Genomic DNA, 20,197 nt, shown 5'->3' with positions numbered 1-20,197 from the left:
TTATCAGTATTGAGCAAACTGAACAAGCTATGATCAACACCAATCCAACTCGAAACATAAACCTAGAAGAACACAAGAAACTCCAGACCATTAACATTTTACTATTTCATCTCAACTTCCTTTCTACAATAAGCTTGTCATCCAGAAAAGAAACCCTCACAACCTCATCATAACTGTCAGTTCCCCAAGAACCAAAACAAAGTGGGTCCCCAAAAAAGCAAAGAAAACAAGAGGAACACTTTCTAATAGTCTCCTCACGCCCCCATCATATACATTCTTCATTCCCCAATCTAACACTGCTTTCATTGCACTCCAGAGAACAAAACTTAAAAAAAATGGAGGCCAGTGCTAAAACCAACAAGCCCAGTTTACGGGAGCCAAGTAACAGGAGTTGGGTTGGGATTTTGAGGAATCTGCGGCACCAAGCAATGCTGTTGCTGCCACTGAGGGAGGCCATCACTCCCTGCTCTTATTCCACCAAATCCAAATGCCTGGTTCCCTTGTGCTTGTCCTAGCCCTACACTTCCACTATAATTTTGATCATTATTGTCTTCTTCAATATCCATTGCTGCTTCTCCCATTTCTTCAGAATCCATCAGCTCAGTTTGTGCCACACTAGCATTACTATACATTATTTCTTGCAAAAAAGCAGGCTGAGTTTGAGAAGGAACCCAAGGCACAACAGCCATGCTATTATCCCTTCTTGCCCCTGCCTCCTCCTCCTCTTCTTCAACAGATCTTACTCCACCAGATTGGCTTGACCATAGAAATTGATCTGCATAAACAGAAATTATCCAGTTTTAGCCACAACCCATCATTTTTAAACCCTCAAATTCCACTCCTAGACAAAAATCACAAAAACCCATCAAAGAAATTAGCTCAATCACTTACTTCTGAAGCCAGAAATGATGTTGGAATCAAGAGAAACAGAGAAATTATTAGGAGAACGATGCAGCAAGTGAAGGTTATTAACAGGCTTGAATAAAACAATAGCCCTCTCTTCGTTATCAGAAGTTGCTGATGATGATTCTGGCATGACCAATTCCTCTATCTGCACTCCCTGGTTCTTCCTCTGCTCATTGCTAATCAAACCACAGTCCCCTTCTTCTTCACCGAACTCACCCGGCATCATTGATCCCTCTTCTTCCTCTATAATCGTCGGCAGCTCAGCATCCTAACACAAAACCGACACAAACCACAAAATTGATGAATATTTTCTCAAGAAATCTCGAGTTTTTTTTTTAAACAAAGAGATAGAAAGGGAGTGGAATAGTACCAGAACGAGACGGCGAGTCTTGCGAGCAGGAGCGGAAAGGGAGAAATCGGAGAAATCATCACTGACTTCATCCACTTCTTTTCTCTTCAATATCCTCAACGAAGAAGAAGATGACGACGACGACAAGTATGGAGCAACTCCATCCATTGTTTGTGAGTCTTTAGATTGATTTTGTGCTTTGTACGCAAAGCGTTTGATGTTTTCTTGCTTTGTTTTTTTTTTATTATTATTATGCTATAAGAGAGGAGAAACAGTGTTTATGGAGATATTTCCTGGGGTCTCTGGAGATGTCCAGAGAGAACTGAGAAGAAAAGAAAGCACCTTTTTTTGTTGTTATTTACGGTTTCGCCCTTCTTAGTCGGCTGTTGTCTTTTATCGTACATGGCTTTAAAACCGATACCCGAAGCAAAGCCCGGTTTTATATATGGAAGATTTAGCTCGGTTAATTTATTTTTTTAAAAAAAATAATAATATTATTAAACAATATTGTTTTATTAAAAAAAAAAGTCAATATTGACTTTGAATTTAGAACAGATTTTATAGGATATATCAGGTTTTCGGATCAATATATTTTTCATTTAATTTAAAACCTAATCTGTATGCATTTGAAAAAATAGCAACAACTATCAGCAATATTAAAAATAAATTCAAACCAAGAGGTTTGCTTCTTCTATGTTCTCAAGTTCGAGCCCTATAATTGCTAATATAATAATCACTGAAAACTTACATAATCGTTAATTTCAGGGCCCGTGAAATTAATCGAGATACGCACAAACTGACCCGGACACCGACGTTAATCGAAAAAAAAAATCAACCAATAACAAGGAAATTCAAGCATATGGAAGTTGAAATGATCAAACAAATCCAGGCTTGGTTGCCTTCAAAAAGATTCTTGTCAGCTTTGTATAAACATTATCTGCTGTGAACAAATCACAAGCTTGTTGCGATGAAAATTCTTCAAAACTTTCATATGCCAACTTCTAAACCATCTCTAAGCAAACATACAGCTTCTAGGGGAAACATTCATTGCCCCAAACTATATCTGACATACAACTAAACTTCTTTTCATTTCTTTCATGGCTTCTTTGAACTTTCATACAATACAAGTTACATACAAAGTGGCTGGTTCTGGGTTTGGAGAGCTAAGCATTGTCTACGGGCAAGAGTACGAGGATGATAGAAGAATAACTGAGCATAGGATACAGATTGGCCTCCAGGAAGTGAGAATACTGTTTCATTGCTGTGTCCCTTTCAGGTAAGTCACCAGAAAGGAAATCGAATGGTGCAGGCTTGCCAGTGTCTACCAGGGGCTCCCATCTGTATGCTGGCCGTTCTGGGAGTGTGATGGTAACTGACAAATGGCTAGCATTGAAGGCGATGTAGATCTCGCGCTTCACCGAGTCAATCTGGCTCAAACCATAACAAGAAGTGGTAATTAATCAAGAGCAAGGCACCCATAATTGAAGATAAGATGAGGAACATTGACGCATAAACTGGTTTGAGGGAGTAAAAAGGCATGAGAGTGTAATACAAAGAAGGTTGTGATCAAACACAGAAACAGTATTCATAATCCGCTCATTCTGGGGGTAAAAGTCACAGCTGGTACAACCTATGATTTATATGGAAACCTTGGAAGAGTAGGAATCATTTCAGTAATCATTCCTTGTTTCATCTTCCTCCCATGTCATTGGTTGTGTTTATTTTCACAAGCCTCGCCTTTGGGGTCTAATAAGTTCAACTTAAGGCCATCAAGCACCTGTTTGTTGCTATCAGCCACTATTAATATTTTCTTTTTTCTTGCTCAATCACATCTCCAGCATGTCTCACGAGAAATGACATGCTAGTTGCGGTGAGAAAGCATACCAGTGTAAAGGCCACAAAACGGCTTGTTTCTGACCAATCTGGTGTTCCAGGAGCATGACCATGCCATTGCAGCCTCTCTGCTGTTGGGAAGTCATTCAAGCCAAGGGACTCACATTCACTGCAAGTTGACTACTCATATAAGATGGAACTTGGGAGACAAACGGGAGAGCAGAATGGCAAACTGCATAAGAAGAGTTCACATCAAGCATATACTCACTGGCGGAACTTGGTCATGAGGCGGCAAAATCTAAAGAAGTCTGATGAGGATTCTTCCTTCTTATCCCACCAGAAATAGTTGATCTGCATTGTAGCAGACAAATAGTGAACATAATCAATGGTAGGATTCAAAAGAGGATCTGATCAGTGTCTGGGTGTGGAAAGTTACATAGTTGTCATGGCAATATGTATTGTTGTTGCCCCCTTTTGTGTGACCATATTCATCACCCATGTGTATCATTGGAACACCCTGGTCAGATAAAAGAAGTCTCAGTTGTGAAACCACCAAGCTAAAAGATTTGTAGATGCAAGAACAAGAGTAGAATTTGACCCTTACTTGAGAAACCATAAGACACAGAAAGAAATTTCGCATTTGCCGTTTTCGCAATTTCTTCACTGAAATGCTGGCTAATTCACCCTCCTATGAAATCATTTTGAAGAACAAAAATTGAATCCACATAAACCATGACATGCTTCAATAATCTAATGCTACTACTTGGGAAAACAATGATTGCTATCACAAAACCTGAGAACAAGAGTTTAAGTAACACAACCAGTTGTCTTGCAAAATTTAATCATTTTGTCATGTTGCTCACATAATAGTTAATACAGCAAGAAATGAATGCTTAATTCAATGAGAATTAACATGTATGCGAGTTAAACAAATTATAGTGGTCTCTGCATGCCCTAAACCTCATATACTGGTGAATTCCACATAAATTATATGAGACATGGCTCAGACAAAACCCAAGAACAAGCATAAAGGACTCTAGATAAAAAGCATAGTGTACTTTTCTCAGAGTAAATACCTGTCCACAATTCCAGCTATTGTTGTGATTTTCTCCATCATTGTTGTCTTCTCCATTTGCCAAGTTATGCTTCTCGTTATATGTCACTAAATCAGCCAAAGTAAAACCATCGTGCGCACATACAAAGTTAATGCTGTTCCATGGTTTCCTTCCTCCTTCCTGATCCATTGATTCATTTAGAAAGCACAAATTACAGTAGCATGCTTAAATGGATCATAGAGCAGAGCATGCTCCAGGCATTAGAATCTATCTTATGTTGCATCAAATGTCAATGTCAGGCTAGTCCATATTTAGTAGATTTCCCATTGGACATTCCAGCACATATATCATTATATATCAGCCAAGTATGGTGAGTGCATTGAATGGTTCCGGTAACTAGACCAAGAATATATGAGTGCTGGTACACTTCATGAAATTGGTTACATGAAGAAGACATTTGAAATAAGAGGTCAAGAAGTAGTAGTTAATTACATTCAGTCCTTGTCTCTTTTCATGTCATATAATCATATTTGTCTACCCAATTTTATCATATAAATCATTTCTCATTCTATAAATAGTGCTGTACAAGTTTGCCATTCGAGTACAAAAGCAAAAAAGAAATTGCACAAATGAATAAAGGAAAAGGCTCAAAATAGCATACAATATTAAAACTATCCAATAAAATGTTGACAGACATGAGACCAGGGCAAAGAGAGACTAAAGACACACCTGGTATAAACCTGGGCTCCCACAAAGGCATTCAGCAAAAGCCCCAGAAAAACCATCTGTACCCTTAATGAACTGCCGCACAATGTCTCGATACTAGAAAAAAAAAGTAGATTTAAATCAAAACAGGCAGAAACCCCATAGGAATAGAAATGAAAATGCAATAGTTGCTAAACCTTTTCTTCTTTTTTTTCTCTTAATAACAAGGTGAAAAGGACAGAAGGGGTATCATAGACTGCTGGTGCATTTGGGTATTCATGCAGCATCGCATTGAGAACACTGAGTCACCAGTTGGAATGATAGAATTGGCAATGTAAAATTCACACTAACCTTTCCATTCCATTCTGACCAAATATGCCAATGAGGAAACATGCCAACTTGATACAATCCTCCGGCATCCCATGCTTCAGCTATAAGCTACTCAAGACATTATAAGAGAATTTAAACCGATGCAGTGAGCTTCACTGATCAGAGAACACTTCCAGGGGAGCATGGAGAAAGAAATCAAAGAAAAGTACCTTAACATCACGGAGTATGGGATCATTACTCATCATTTCAATCAATGGTGGGCTGCCAAGAGGAGTACCAGTTGTCACCAAGTCGCCTTCTATTGGACTCCCAAAAACATTAACTGCATCCCAGAGACTGGTCAAGAAAAGAAAAGGTTCATCAGCATAAAAACTGAAACATCCGGTCTTCAACACAAATGAACAAGAATATGATCTGGGTGACAAATTGGCTACAACCTACTACTTCGAGTCATGATAGAAGCAAGGTCAAAGCGGAAGCCATCTACATGCATCTCAATCACCCAATATCTGAAAGACAGAAATGAATTAGAGAACTGCTCACGCCACAGTTGAGGAGGAAATGCATTTAAAGAATAACAAATGTGAGAGAAACCCACAGTGCAATCAAATAAAAAATAAAAAGGCAACCAATCAAGAATGACATGATGAATAATGATAAAGCATACATGTCATTAAGAGCTGGCATACAATCCTTTCACCCACAGACACAGGAGGGATGAAAAAAAAGGGCTCTCGATATAAGCCATTTGGTGAAAAGCATTATCAACTGAAAAAAGTAAAAAAAACTTTGGATTTTAGGAAACTCCTTCAATCTAGCCCCTGAGGCTATTTCAATGGTCTCATAGACCTTCAGGCATCTGAATTTATTTAACAGCGAATTGAACCTCGAACACCCTTGAATAAGAGCAAACAGAGAAGTCTAGAATGCCTCGCCACAAAAACCTCACGTGCAATGAAATCCTTATTCTTATCCTAGTGATGGGTGTTTAAAAAGCTGAAGGTGCACTAAAACACAACATTTTCAAGGAGCCTAGGCATAAAGCTGCAATAAACAATAACATGTGATCTAATTAACTCATAGTTTAAGCCAAGGTTTTTTCTTATGTCCGAAACAAAATTCAAGGGATGAGTTGCAATCAAGAAACATAACAATGCCAATAAATATCACTCTTCCTAGTTTGTCCATTTTGCTTTTTCACATCAGCCATAAATTGACATGCAACAGAATGCTTGCAATTGAATGTGTTCTCACAACCTGTATAAATTTGCTTTTTCAGAATAGACAACTCATGTGCATCTACCTTAAGCAGTCCAAAATAAATTGACGCACGACAGGATGGTTGCAATTGAATGTGTTCCCACAACCTGAATAATTATAGAACTCTCCCTGTAATAGCATAAAGTAAAACTTAGCTCACAACAATCACATGAGTATTAGAATATCGCACCATAAATCTGAACAAATTGAAATACAGACAATCTTGGGATATCAGAAGCATGTTTTTCTTCCACAAGAGGAAATTAACATATAGCAGCTACATGTCAGTATCTTATTCTAACATATTTCAAAATTTTATCTAAGACAAGAATTGAATTGCTTTAACATCAAGAACTATACCTTAGGAGCAAGCATGTAATAGACACTATTATCAACTCCTTTGAAAGATAGAATGGGACCTCTCTCATTTCCTTCTGCTGTGTGATTGAAAACAACATCCATGAACACCTGCTCGAGTAAAATCAGAAACTAATGTTCAGAAAAGCTCACCAAAGACATGCTATATCATAGTGCAGCAAGTTGTCACCTCAATTCCTCGTTTATGTGCTTCTCTAACTAGAAGCTTGAATTCATTAATTGCATCATGGCCACAGTTAAGTGTGCCAGCAGATGAGTATCTTGTCATAGGAGAAAAGTAATTGACAGTAGAATACCCCCAAAAATTAACCCTGGAGAGGAACTAATGCATAAGCATCATAAGAAATGTAATGCACCATTACGTTGTTTCTAAAATTCTAAAGTTCATGAAGTTGAAAGCATCATCATATTTCATCATTTACCAAATAGGAATCATCAATATCATCATTTTATTTTTGGATGGGCGAAAGAAACAGTTATGAGAGACACGGAAAAATTACAAAAAGGGAGAATAAGGTAGACATCTGTAATGTCACCATGATTTATCATTTTTAATAAACTAAAAAATCTTTGACCAGTAAGCTTTCAGATGCGACAGGCAAAGAAGAATCTTTTCAGAGATCTTTATGAACTCCAAATATGAAATTTTCCATACCAGGACCATTTAGGAGCTTGTTCAATTCTATAAAAGACAACATAGATCTTCTAGAAAATACTCATGACCAAATAATCTTGGATAATACAGCAATGAAAGTTACTGGCAAGAGGGAAATTATCGTACTTATAATCACCGAAGACAGAATTGTAATCGTAATACTCAAGCTCATTGAATTCATGGCATGGCATTAACTCTATGCAGTTGACACCAAGTTCCTGAAAAATCAGTAAATGGTTAATAAGAGCATGCAGCTAAAGATTATTCATGATCGCACAATCTCCAGTGGCTTCAATAAAACAAAAACAGCTTCAGCAACGCATTAGAAATTTAATATATCTGGAGGATCGTACAAAAGGGATGATTCAAAATGCAATACATGAAGAATTTCCAAGTCCATTACTTTGTTATAATCAAAAACAACCAAAATGAGGATTATATGCAATTATGAATGAAGTTTTTTCTTATAACAAATACCGAGAAATGCTCAAAAGATAATAACAGAAGTGCTCCGAACATACCTTCAAATGACCAAGCTTCTCCACTACACCAAGGTATGTACCAGGGAATTCAGTCCTACTTGATTCATGCTGTGTAAACCCACGAACATGCATTTCATATAGTATTAGATCTCTCTGTGGATACTTCAACAGTGAATCTCCCTCCCAATCAAACTGAAAACATAAAACGGCCAAATACATATACTAAACTCAGAGCAACAGTCAAAACAAGTGGTATGAAACAGATACCAAAATACAAGTGGAAGTCATTTTCAAATTTGGCAGATTTTCTGCCTTCAAGAGAGTCTATAATAATACAATTCCTCGCTAATAAGATAGTCCCCTTTGGATAAATAAGGCATCCCAATTATACACATAAAGGAAGAGAATTAAGCCTCAAATACCTTATCATCTGCAGTTGGTATCATGCAGGCCATTTGAGGCCAGCAATTATCATCAGACCCTAAAACACCAAAATCCCCTCTGCTAATGACTGCCTAGACAAATGAATAATTTATCAGAGTTCATAGTTATTTGCTTATAACTAAACTAAAAGCAAAACGTTATGAACAATACCAAATGAATAAAAGGTAAAGGAAGAAACTAACTTTTGCATACGGGTCCAATACAATCTGAGAGGGATCATAGTAATGTCCTTCTTCAGGAGAAAAGCTGCCATCAAACTTGTACCCATAGAGCATATCTTTAAAATCTCCTTTCAAATGCACATGCCAAACATCCCCAGTCTTGTTGGTCAAAGGATCAAGAAAAAACTGCTCAGTCACTCTATTCTGCATCAACAAATGGCAACAATAATCATTCGCGATACCCTCAAAAGGGCACAATATTAAGCATTGAACCATGAAAACAACTACCCAAAAAGACACCACTGCTATAGCCATGTTAAACTAGCCTCTACTATTTATTCACTGCCAAAACTCATTAAGAATGTGAACTTCAAATCAAGAATCAAAAGGGTAGTCTCCAACTCCACAAAACTGTGAACTTTTAAAGCAATTATAAACCTATAATCAAGAATCAAAATTGGTTTCCATCACCATTAAAAATATGAACTTTAGACAAACAACTAAGCAACTATCAACAGCCAAGAAAGGGTTTTGAATATCAACCAACCTCAGGCAAATCAGAGAGAGAAATCAAGCAAAGAGTAGCAGAAACTGCATTGGCAGAAAATATAGCGAAATTGACACCACCATCACGAACTGTGGCACCAAATGGTGAAGGATGGCCTTCAAAAACCTGAAACTTTCTCAATTTAGGCCCCTCCTCCTCCACCACCACAGCTGTATCCACCCCATCTCTTGCTGCTTTAATGGAAATCGATGCCGTTGAATTACTAAAAAGGTTACTGCCAAAGTTTTCTAAATTGGAAGTGACATTTCTTTTCAAAAGACAGAATTTTGGGGTACTTCGGAACTGGGAAATGAATTTGAGGACATGTACTGAGTGTGAAGTAGAGTGAAGTAAGTTCATAATTTGCAGCCAGAGAGAGAGTTGCTGCTGCTACTGCTACTGCTGGTTGATTGTGCTGAGAGACAATCATCCGTACATTTTGGTTTGAAGTGGACAGATAACGTGGTATCTGATCTCAAACAAGTGGCGTTCCTCGTGTTTTCTAGATTTGGTCACTTTTTAAGGAATCTTCAGTTACTTTCTGAAAATTGATTAACTTGATTTTGGTGCCTTAATATTATTACTTAATAGTTTTAAAAAAAATTCAAATTTCAGTATCTAAACCTTGATTTTTGTGTTTAAAAAAAAATCATTTTTTTTATTTTAAATTATTTTGATGTATTTATATCAAAAATAAATTTTAAAAAATAAAAAATTATTATTTTAAAATATTTTAAAATAAAAAATATTTTAAAAAATAGTTTACCAAATAGGCTTTTAAAATGATTAAGTTAGAACGGGATATTTTTTATTTTTAAATATTTTTTTTAAGAGTATATTGTTTAAAAAATAATAATTTACTTTTTTTTAATAATTTTAATATGTTGATGTTGAAAAAAAATATATTTTGATATATTCTCAAATAAAATATATTTTAAAAAAATACTTAAACACACACTTAGAATATCATATTTAATAAAAAAATATTATATCTTTTATATTCATACGTATTTATAAAATCTGTCTTGTTTAAAATCAAAATTTAGAATTTTTTTTCTTTCTTAAAGTTAATCTGATATAGATATATAACTCGAGCTTGAGATTTTAAATCTTCTCTTTATTATTTAATTATTAAACTAATCTCAATCCAACTTTTTGTTAAGTGAGGAAATGTTTTTCATTTTGGTGGTGAACAATTCCAGTTTTGAATGCTGATTTAATAATTTAATATGCCTGTTATTATTATTATTATTATTATATATATATATAAAACCTTTAATATGCCTGGGAATTGGGATAAATTTGTTGAACAAGTGAATTAAATGAGTATGGGTTGGAATTAATTCTAACTCTTATAGTCTTATGGGCCATATTTTGTTGGGTTGACATTTAAATATTGGCCATTAGGCCGTGTCAATCAAGCCTAATCTATTTTGTTTAAGGCAAAGTTTAGAAAACAAAACTTGTAGTATTTTGTTGGGTTCACATTCACAAAACTGGAAAATTAATTTTTAGTTTTCCAAATTTAAAAGAAAAAAATCATATTTTGTAAGCTATTCATAGTTTTTCAATATAAGTCTTTCAATTGTTCTTTCAAATAAAGAAAAAACATAAACAGTAGTTTTTTTCTCTTATATACAAGCACTTTTTAACAATATAAAAGATTAAAATTACATTTTTTATTTTTATATTTATATTTAGTTTGTATCATAAATTTATTTTTTATTATAAATCTAATATAATGGTTTTTTTTAGTTAGCAATATAACGTTTGTGTGATAAATTTTATTTTGAATGAAATAAAATCAATATCTACAATTAAATCATCACAAATAAAAAATATCAAATAAAAAATTTATTTTTATTTCTAATAAATGAACTCGTTTTTTAATTTTCTAATAAAATTTTACCAATAACATTAAAGCCAAAGTTCCTTTCTTTTTATCTTTCTTATAATTTAAATCAATTAAATTCAGCCAAAACATTAAAAATCTCATTGATGTTATTTCTAATAAACCAAATTCGCCACTTTTGATGAAAATAACTTGATTTTGCTATTTTGTATCCTCCTTGACCTGAAGTTGACAATGGAGGTTCATGTCAATGTTTAATATAATTTGCGATTAGTACATGTTATTTTCTAAGATTATTTGTCTATTACTTTTTATTGAAATAGATAGAAAACAATTTTCAACCCCGTCGTTCTCTTCTAGGCTGTTTTGATATCGCTCTTCTAGTCAATTTCCATTGCCAAATACCGACAACAGGCATTATTTCTATTTTGTTTATTTTATTTCATAAAATTCTGACCATTATTTTGGCCATGGAATGTTGAATGAGTTCGTGAAGTTAGCAAAAAACTAATGATATTTAACGCATAAACGATACAATTTTAGTTATTTATAGTGTTTTATTCTATTTTATTTTGACTTGGTATCAATTTTTAAATTTGTTTTTATTAAATGAAATTGAATTTTAAAAAATCTATAATAAAAAATATAGTGTTTTGAATCTTTTGATCCTGCTACATGTTGCCTTAATTAAGGGTAACAAATAAGCAAATATTAAGTATAATATGAACTATATAAAGGTATTTAAATAATCAATAAATGATTTATTACCCTTGGTGAATTAGAAAAAATATTTCATATGTTCTCATCAAATAGTATTTACTGTAATTTATTATGTAAGGTGGATCAAAGAATCAATGAATATTTTGTTGATAACAAACATGATTTGACAGAGCAGATACACTCCATGGTCCATGCTATAATGTCTAAATCGGAACATTGTTGAGGAATAAATAATAATTACATTGAGAAGTTGATCACTAAAAGGTTAAATCAAGTTACTAATTACTTTCCTAATATTTTAGGGATAATAACATCTTACTAGATATTATACTTGATCTTAAATATAAATCAATCAATTGTTGAATTGATAATAAATTAATTTATTTAATCCTATTTTATTTAAGATTGTGATATCTACGTGAGAAAACTTATTAGGAGACCTAATGGGTAACATACATAATAACCATTAGTCATAAATTAAAATGGGATGTTTAATCAAGTGTGACTTGATTGTAAATAACTTTTAGAAATTAAAAACTATAGTGTAATTTACACATTGAATTAAAATTTTAGATTTAGAAAAATCAAGGAGGGACTTGATTGAATAAATTTCTAAAAATAACCTAAAATAATAAATGTGATATTATTTAAGAGGCGAATTAATATTTTGATATTTATAGGGTTTTTAGATTTCCATGTAAATAGAATTTCATGTCTCTTATTTTATGTGATGTGAAAACGATGAGTACAGTACATCTAAAATACAAAAAAAAAAGAGTTAGCACTCTAAGGTATAACAATCTATTTCTTTAAAAAGTGTTTAAGATATTTTTTTATTGATAATTCATGTAGATTTTCATTAGAGGACAGATAATTGAATGATTTGTGATTTGTAACAACGTAACCTTGAAGCAAATATTAAAAGTGGAAAAGAAAATTTGGTCTTTTGATAATCTTCAGATAAACCTAAACAATTTTAAATTTGTTTAACATAATTCTTGAGACTCCTAAAAAAAAATTTAGTTTATAATTTCCGGTGCTTATATGAATTTCAAGAAAGCTAATAGATATTAATATAAAAAAATTACTAGTAAATTATTTTCAATTTGACTTTAATGTTTGATGGTTAGAATGTATTCTTTAGGCGACTTCGATGCATTGGACTGGATTCTTGTTTGATTTGGACAAACTATTGAAAACTAAATTGATGTATTCATAACAAATAATTTTTATAATTTATAATTTTTTATAATATTTGTTTTGAATTTGAACGTAGCCCAGAAAATGAATTATTTCATTATCTTTGCCGAAACCTCGAACCACCTTCGTCGTCCTTGATAACAATGGCTATATATAATATTTGCTTTGCTTGATTAAAAAACAACATTTTTTTTTTAAGAGAAGTGTTTGATTTTGGTGGTTTCATCTGTTTTTTAATCTTAAAAATATTAAATTTTTAATAGTTTTAATGTCCTCATATAAAAAGATTATTTATATATATTTTTTTAATTACAAAACATCTTTAAAAATAAAAAAAATAACATGTACGGCATTACTGAGAATATAATAAGCAATTTTAACGCCATTTGACCAGAATGAACACGGCGAGAAGCATGCAATTAGTGTACGAATGTGTCAGCAATTTTAGACGACCAAATAAAGTAGACATTTAAAATAAAATGTAGGTCCAACGTGAGAAACAAACAGCACAGAAAGGGAAAATAATAAAAAGCAACATGCATATATTTATTTGTTCATGATTAAAAAATAATAATAATTCAAAGCACGACAAGAAAGGACAGACAAGTGTAAGGTTTGTACAATTGTACCTGGCACTTTAAACAAGATTCTCTTGCATCAGAAAACTATCACAGCCAGAAACAGTGGGCATCTCATGACTCACGACCACATTTTCTCATGTTGGGGGCCCACTGTATATTTTTCAGAATTCATAATCTTATTCATTACATTATTATTAAGATTAACCAGTTTAATCAAGTTCCACTGACCATAGTTTTCAAATTTCAATCTAGTTCTAATCAACCCGGTTTCAAATCTGGATCATGGATTCATTAGATCAATCTTAAAACAATATCAGACAATCATTCAAAAAATTTATTAAAATTGATGCGCTCAGGTCTTAGTATAGTTTCATCAAGTTTTACAAGATTAATTTTGAAATTAGTTTAAAAAGTATAGTTTGATCAAGTTTTACAAGATTAATTTTAAAATTAGTTTAAAATAAAACTCAGCTTGAGCAAGCTTTGAGTTAATGAATTACAAGGTTGACTCCCAGAGGCGAGTTTAGAGAGTATTTGAGAGTATGATTGTGTTTACTTTTTAAAGTGTTTTTTATTAAAAAATATATTAAAATAATATTTTTTTTAATTTTAAAAAATTATTTTTAATATCAGAATATTAAAATTAAAATAATTAAAAAACATTAAAAAATATTAATTTTAAATAAAAATAGCTATGGTTTCAACTGGTATGTTCGGGCTGTATTTGAAAGAATTTTTTAAAATAGTTTTCATGACCTTTTATCATGAGCACTGGAAGGGAAAAAACCAGTAAGAAAAGGCAGCTTGGTCTTCTTTAATATATTCATGGAAGAATCAAAGCCCGTGATTGACTAGAGCACGAAACAATTTCCCATTATTTTAAGCTTCGAAAGATTGTTGTTTTCTAATCAATTACTAGTTGATTCTCAAATCTGATTGGAGTCTCCTGAACCTCTGCTACCATGTGACTCTGACTGTTATCTTCATCAGCAATTTTGAGATTCAGCTTTAGAGCCAACAACCAAGGCTAGAGCCAACTTCAGGAATAAGCTAGAAACTGCGCTTGAAATTGCATAAGAAAATTCTCTAAAAATCTTGGCAAATTGGTCTATTTTGGATTGGATTAGTTGTTAAAGACTCACCAAGCTTAGAGCAATCAAGTTTTGAATCTGTAACTTGAAAAATAATAGACATGGAATAAGGTAAAACAACAGCAAATTAAATGGAGAAGGGAAAAAAACAGAACAATAATCACAAGAAAATTTTAGTTTATTAATCTAAAATTTTATCATCATCATCATTAGGAGAACATCACTCTTAACACATTAATGCTCCCAAAATCGTAAGAGATCAGCAGCATTGGCATCATCGAAACAAATTGATGCCTAGCCTAAAAGCCAGAAAAACCCCAAACATTAATGAGGAAGGAAAAAGCTTCAACTACATCTCATTGAAACCCATCAAACTCCATTGAATGATGGGCTCAAGGATGGTTTGAGCCCAAAAAAACTCCCTATTTTAGAAAAAGAAAAAAAATATACAAGTACCCAAAAACTAAAAAAAAAAAAAAAACTCCAAATAGAAAAAAAGAGCACCCACAATGTTGAAGTTAAACCCTAGCCTTCTCCAACAATGGAGTAAAAACATGACTAGTACTTGATGTTGTTTCCTTGCAAGAATCAAAACCCACTTCACAAGAAACAATCTTGAAAAAATCCTCCAAACCAAACTTACCAAATCTGGTCTCATCTTTCTCTAACAACCTTAAAACCTCTTCAAAAAACTCGACTTCACAGAGCAAGACAAGTCCTCCGTTACATTGAAACCCAAACTCCTCTTCTGTTTTCTTTAACAACCCAACAAAAACTGGCAGGTTTAGAAACCTTGTAGGTATCAGGAACCTCTTTTCTTGCATCCCGACATAAACTGCAAGATACCCAGCTGGTGGTGTTTTCTTGGTCAATGAGCCTGATTCTTGGTGGCTGCTTTTCTTGTTTCCAAGACTCCTTAGCTTCCAACGGTGCATGAATAACTTGAACCTTACAATCTGACAGATCTTGTTTACCTTCATTGTCGATGAGAGAGGGGGGGAGAGGGTTGGTGTTATGGAGAAGGTGAGAGTGATTAGTGTCAAGTTGGAGAGAGAGAGAGAGTGGGAGAGTTGGAGAGATGCTAATTAGTATAATTTGAAGAGAATTTGGCTTTATTTTGTGGGACTAATTTGCCCTTCTTTTTCTTTCGAAAAAAAGGTTTAATTGTAATTATCAAACTTGATACTTGAAAAAGCGCCCGAGTTGTCAGGTCATCAAGTGATAGTATTTTGTTCCTGGTCGAATTTAAATTGGTAATTGAATCATTAACAATTTAATTGGATTTGAAAAGGTCAATATTTTATCCAATTTAATTAAAACAATCTGATCCAAATCAGGTCATGAATTCCAAGTTTCATAATTTGTACAATTCAACCAAAAATCTAACCCGAAATATACTACCTGCCAAGTTTGCTAGTTCAATCCTCCAAATAGGAGTTTTGAGGTTTAATTCCTTGTATATATATTGGTATTTAGTGGAATACTATAGAGAGGTATGCCATTTGCTTATCAGCGTTATTTTCCTCGTGAAAAAACAATGTTTAAGTTTGGAAAACATATTTTTTTTAAAAAAAAACTAATAACTCGAGTTATAATCTTACCCGTCAAATAAGTATGTTTAATTTATTTTAATAAAATTATAAAGAAATATACAACAATAATAAACATATAAAAAAATTAAAAACAAAAAAGCGACTATGATAACTCGGGAAAAAACCTTTTTCCAAACGTGAAAGAAAATGTTGTTTAATTTTCAACCAATTAACATATGAAAGGATAAAACTAATAAAAAAAATAATAAAAAAAAAGCAGCATGAGTCAATCCAAGCTAATAAGGCAGACATATGACAGATTGAGATTAAAGATAAATTAAAAACAAATAAAATTTTTATAAAAGGTCAAGAACAAAAATAAAAAATAAAAAAAATAAGAATTGAAATTGAAATATTAAAAATAAAGAGGACCAATTTGTGATTTTCAAGAAAGAAGAGAGGGAAAAAAAACCTCATTGGCGACAAACTATCCTACCACCTCTAACACACATCGCACTAACAAAAAAAAAAGACAATACTTTCAATATCACAACAAAAGAGCATTTTTTGTCATTAGGAGGTGTCACAAGCATCGTCCATGTGCTAGCGCACCAGCAAGTTTTTCCATTTAATTAATAATTAATTTGTATAAAAAGATCAAATTGCTCTTTATGAAACAATAATAACAAAAAAAAGAGTGAAAAAGACCAAAGAACCCCTAGACACATGTTTTGATTTTTTTATTATAAGAATAAAAGTGTCATTTTACTGTATTTTTAAAATACAAAGACAAAAATATCCTTCTTAGCTAGTTTTAAAAAAGCTGACTTGTAGGATAATTAGGTCATTTTACTATATAAAAACAAATTGAAAAAATGGTTCTAAGAGAAGAAAAAATGTTATGTTACTGTATTTTTAAAATATAAAGACAAAAGTATCCTTCTTATCTAGTTTTAAAAATTCTAACTTTTAGGGTAAAATATACTTATATCCTGATCAATTTTTTAATGGCTAATAGACTGTTTGAAAAGACTAAAACACCCTAACATTAATGCTATTGAATTTTTTTGGGGAAGGTAAAATTATAATTATATTATTGTAATGAATAATAAATTGTGTATATTCAATAAAAATACCTTCAGTTTTAGCTTTTTTTTTTTTGTTATTTATCTTATTCGGTGGTTTGATATTAAAATAAATTAATCATAAACATAATTATAAAAAGCCCATGGGTCAAGAAAAGGCCCATTGGTGGATGAAGCCCACCCAAGGCTTAAAGAAACCGGTTAAGATTAAATCCAATGGAATTGGAGATTTTGTACACTCTTCAAATAATTAATCTAGTCCTTGTATTCTTGACTTAATTAAGTTCATCCTCGTAGTTGTATACAATCATCCGAAAATGTCTTAAAAATAGAAGTTGAAGAGAGACATCTCACTTTGGATAAATGTGAACTCACTTTTTCTATAATACAAAGTTTGCACATATCTTTTTGCCAAATTAAATATACAAATTAATTTATACATAGATTATCATGTCCAACTTTTCTAGTGTTTGAAGAGTGGATTCTCTGTTTACCAAACATGTAAACATAGATATGTTTCTTTAGTGTCCTTTCAATGATTTCATGTCATGGGCAACAAACTCATAATGCCCTTGTTAGCTTTTATGTAAAGCAAAAAAAAAAAAAAAAAAAAGAAGACAAAAGATCAAATGTTGTTGTCTATCAATCTTACAAAATGCGATTCTTATAATATACCCCATGATTGTTCTTATAAATTTACTTTATATATTATTATTTTAAATTTGAATATAGAATGATGACAAGTTCATAAATATATTGAATGAGCCTGAGTATTCTATTTAAAAATAATATTAAATTTTGATTAAAAAAAGAATCGTATCAAAATAAAAATAAAAATTTATTTTTTACATGTAAGTATTTGAACTTAGCTATAAATAATTTTGTTCTTAAACAAATGATTAAGATTTAGTCAAATCAAAGCTGTAGCTTAGAAAGTTTTTGTCACGAATTTAAATTCCTTTTCTTCTTATTTATCAATAAAAAAATAATATTCTTTTTCATCCTTAAATTTTACTTCTCTAGTTTTCTTCAAAAAACAGGAAGATAATAACCCATGTACATGATGTGACCACTCAAATAGCAACAATCAGTTACTTTGTCGTTTTGTCCACAAGTGATCAGGCAATCTCTCTCGATCAGACTTTGGTCCAAGAGAAGAAATAATTTCTCCCAGTCAGAGGCCAAGAAGCCAAACCCAGTAACCTCTGATTGGCAATTATCTTAACCAGAAAAAAACTTGAAGACAATGAGTGGTTCTTCTTGGCCTAGTGAGAATGAGGTAAAATTCTCGATTTTTTTGTCACAATGTGTGTTATCTTTTGACGGGTTTGCTTAAATTTGTCCAAAGTTCTGTTTTTTTATTGACAATTCTGCTCGATCCAATAGAAAGTTTTTATGGGATTTACATTTTGTTACTGTGTTCTTGATTTGAGTTTATGGTGGGGCATTTCTTGACTAAAAGATGCTGGCTTTTCTCTCACTGCGATGAGCTTTCATTTGGTTTTTGTTTCTCAGCTTAATGAAATAAAGGATAGTAAGCCTACAATGGCTGGGAGAGGTCCTGAAGAAGAGAGAGTTGTGGTCTCTCCTTGTCGAATTTGTCCACTTGATGCTCGCATTGATCATCAGGTTCTGTTTACTATATTGTTCTTAATCTTTATGTAGCGTTGTGATTGAAAATCAATACCAGTAAGTTTTAAAGAATTAGGTCTCTCTGAATCTTACTATTCTGCACATGCAGGCTGATTGAAAATGAATATTTGGGTCTGAAAAACGGCATATTGGATCAATCAGCAATGTTGCTTTCAAGCCATGCTTGCCTTACGCGCATGAACTGCAAGGTGATGATCGGATCCATGTGCTGTATTCTATATTTTCAAGCAAGACTACCTCTAAACTTTCAGATTGCATAAGGTCATTTTATTTCTGTGATACTGACTGTACGTATTTGTCCTGTTTATCTGATGGGCTTGTTGTAAGTCGAGCATCATTTAATTTCATGGCTTCATTCCACCTTTACAATATCTTAGCAAATAGGAGTTGTAAGTTGAACAAAGTCTTATTTACCTCAGCAAGTGCGTTGTATAAATGCTTATACGTACATGGTGCGTTTGTATGTAGTTAACCTGAATCCTACAGCAGTATTATACATTAAAAATCCGAGCTCATTCCTCCTTAAGATTTCATCAATAGTCGATTCCATATTATTTCCATATTAGATTTTGTGGATTTTTCAATCTGACTAACTAACGTCTTTACTTCAGTAAGCTGAATATGCAGAAGCGTATAGCTAGCTACTTTCCTTGCGAAAAATGTCATTTCGGCCTCTTTCTTTATTTGACACCAACATGGTGAAGCATGTGGTGAACTGCTTCTTCTTCTTCTTCTTCAACGAAAATTCAGACAAAACCGAGCTCGAGTCTTTTTGATTCGTAGATCACTAAAGAACGCGAGCTTATTATTGGCGTTCTGAGGCTCGAAGAATCCCTCGACCAACAGCCCTGGATATAATCTTCGTGTGGCATAGAGTGTTAAGAGGCTGCTAGAGTGCTTCTCATGTATGATTCTTTTCACTACTGAGATTAAGTGGCTCTATTTTAATTTTGTGTCTACATTTTGCTCATGCCTAAGGTGATTTAACAGTTTGTAGATTGATTTATTTCTAAGCTGTGATGCTCTTTATCTGCAGGGCGTGTTAGAACCCAAGCTAGCTAAAAGGGCAGAACATTATTTCTCAGAGAATATGCGAGGCATTACTCTATTAACTTTTGTTCCTTCAATGATTTGTAAAACGGCAGAACATTATGATAGAAGAGAGAAAATATCATAATTTAAATATATCATCTTTTTTAGCAATGAATTATCTTCCCTTATGATAATTACAAATTTTTTTAACTTAATTTTGATGAACGGAAAAATTACTGTTTTAAATTAATTAAAAATAATAATTAATTCTTATTATAAATAAAGCAAAAACAATGATTTGTATATATTATTTTAAGACACTGTAAGTGTGATAATATATATCAAA

The 20,197-nt window shown here is 32.6% G+C and overlaps 3 protein-coding genes and 1 long non-coding RNA gene across 7 annotated transcripts; 1 reads left to right on the top strand and 3 right to left on the bottom strand.

Moving 5' to 3' along the window:
* Positions 1 to 78: 78 nt before the first annotated feature.
* LOC112325084 (uncharacterized) lies at positions 79 to 1,628 on the bottom strand. The gene is made up of 3 exons (XM_024590750.2): positions 1,277 to 1,628; positions 892 to 1,174; positions 79 to 775 (listed from the first exon to the last, which is right to left on the bottom strand). The coding sequence occupies exons 1-3, from the start codon at positions 1,421 to 1,423 to the stop codon at positions 369 to 371; spliced, it is 837 nt and encodes a 278-aa protein (XP_024446518.1). The 5' UTR covers positions 1,424 to 1,628; the 3' UTR covers positions 79 to 368.
* A 499-nt stretch (positions 1,629 to 2,127) lies between these two features.
* On the bottom strand, positions 2,128 to 9,612 carry LOC7490462 (isoamylase 1, chloroplastic). 4 transcript variants are annotated; one of them, XM_002324623.4, is made up of 18 exons: positions 9,106 to 9,609; positions 8,580 to 8,762; positions 8,376 to 8,468; positions 7,993 to 8,145; positions 7,598 to 7,689; positions 6,986 to 7,127; positions 6,799 to 6,906; positions 6,482 to 6,567; positions 5,616 to 5,687; positions 5,388 to 5,514; positions 5,200 to 5,286; positions 4,873 to 4,965; positions 4,165 to 4,323; positions 3,693 to 3,776; positions 3,525 to 3,605; positions 3,357 to 3,439; positions 3,140 to 3,257; positions 2,128 to 2,682 (listed from the first exon to the last, which is right to left on the bottom strand). In XM_002324623.4, exons 1-18 carry the CDS (start codon positions 9,463 to 9,465, stop codon positions 2,419 to 2,421), a joined length of 2,385 nt encoding a protein of 794 aa, XP_002324659.2. In that variant the 5' UTR covers positions 9,466 to 9,609; the 3' UTR covers positions 2,128 to 2,418. The 4 variants fall into 4 exon arrangements, 3 of the variants coding, with proteins under 3 accessions (XP_002324659.2, XP_024446514.1, XP_024446513.1); XM_024590746.2 differs by having other exon boundaries at positions 8,580 to 8,757; positions 9,106 to 9,242; XR_002979151.2 differs by having other exon boundaries at positions 2,536 to 2,682; positions 3,140 to 3,268; positions 9,106 to 9,612.
* Positions 9,613 to 15,067: 5,455 nt separating this feature from the next.
* LOC127904685 (auxin-responsive protein SAUR24-like) lies at positions 15,068 to 15,529 on the bottom strand. Its single transcript, XM_052448877.1, has one exon. The coding sequence runs from the start codon at positions 15,527 to 15,529 to the stop codon at positions 15,068 to 15,070; it is 462 nt and encodes a 153-aa protein (XP_052304837.1).
* Positions 15,530 to 18,231: 2,702 nt separating this feature from the next.
* On the top strand, positions 18,232 to 19,946 carry LOC7483581 (uncharacterized). The gene is made up of 5 exons (XR_002979022.2): positions 18,232 to 18,445; positions 18,682 to 18,795; positions 18,908 to 19,007; positions 19,431 to 19,724; positions 19,856 to 19,946. It is a non-coding gene; the product is annotated as an uncharacterized LOC7483581 (long non-coding RNA).
* Positions 19,947 to 20,197: the final 251 nt, after the last annotated feature.

This window comes from Populus trichocarpa, chromosome 18 (assembly GCF_000002775.5).
Source record: "Populus trichocarpa isolate Nisqually-1 chromosome 18, P.trichocarpa_v4.1, whole genome shotgun sequence".
NCBI classification, from domain to species: domain Eukaryota; kingdom Viridiplantae; phylum Streptophyta; class Magnoliopsida; order Malpighiales; family Salicaceae; genus Populus; species Populus trichocarpa.
The sequence above is the reverse complement of the archived record's forward strand: the minus strand, read 5'-3'. Positions and strand labels throughout refer to the sequence as shown.

Bases quoted from the DNA above. Each gene is read 5' to 3' on its own strand.
- LOC112325084 (XM_024590750.2), bottom strand. From the start codon at position 1,423: ATGGATGGAGTTGCTCCATACTTGTCGTCGTCGTCATCTTCTTCTTCG. The intron at 1,175-1,276 runs GTACTATTCCAC...GTTTTGTGTTAG, and splicing joins AGACTCGCCGTCTCGTTCTG to GATGCTGAGCTGCCGACGAT. The intron at 776-891 runs GTAAGTGATTGA...CTGTTTATGCAG, and splicing joins CATCATTTCTGGCTTCAGAA to ATCAATTTCTATGGTCAAGC.
- LOC7490462 (XM_002324623.4), bottom strand. From the start codon at position 9,465: ATGAACTTACTTCACTCTACTTCACACTCAGTACATGTCCTCAAATTC. The intron at 6,568-6,798 runs GTATAGTTCTTG...ATGCTATTACAG, and splicing joins ATTACATGCTTGCTCCTAAG to GGAGAGTTCTATAATTATTC. The intron at 3,606-3,692 runs GTAAGGGTCAAA...TTATCTGACCAG, and splicing joins TGTGTCTTATGGTTTCTCAA to GGTGTTCCAATGATACACAT.
- LOC127904685 (XM_052448877.1), bottom strand. From the start codon at position 15,529: ATGAAGGTAAACAAGATCTGTCAGATTGTAAGGTTCAAGTTATTCATG.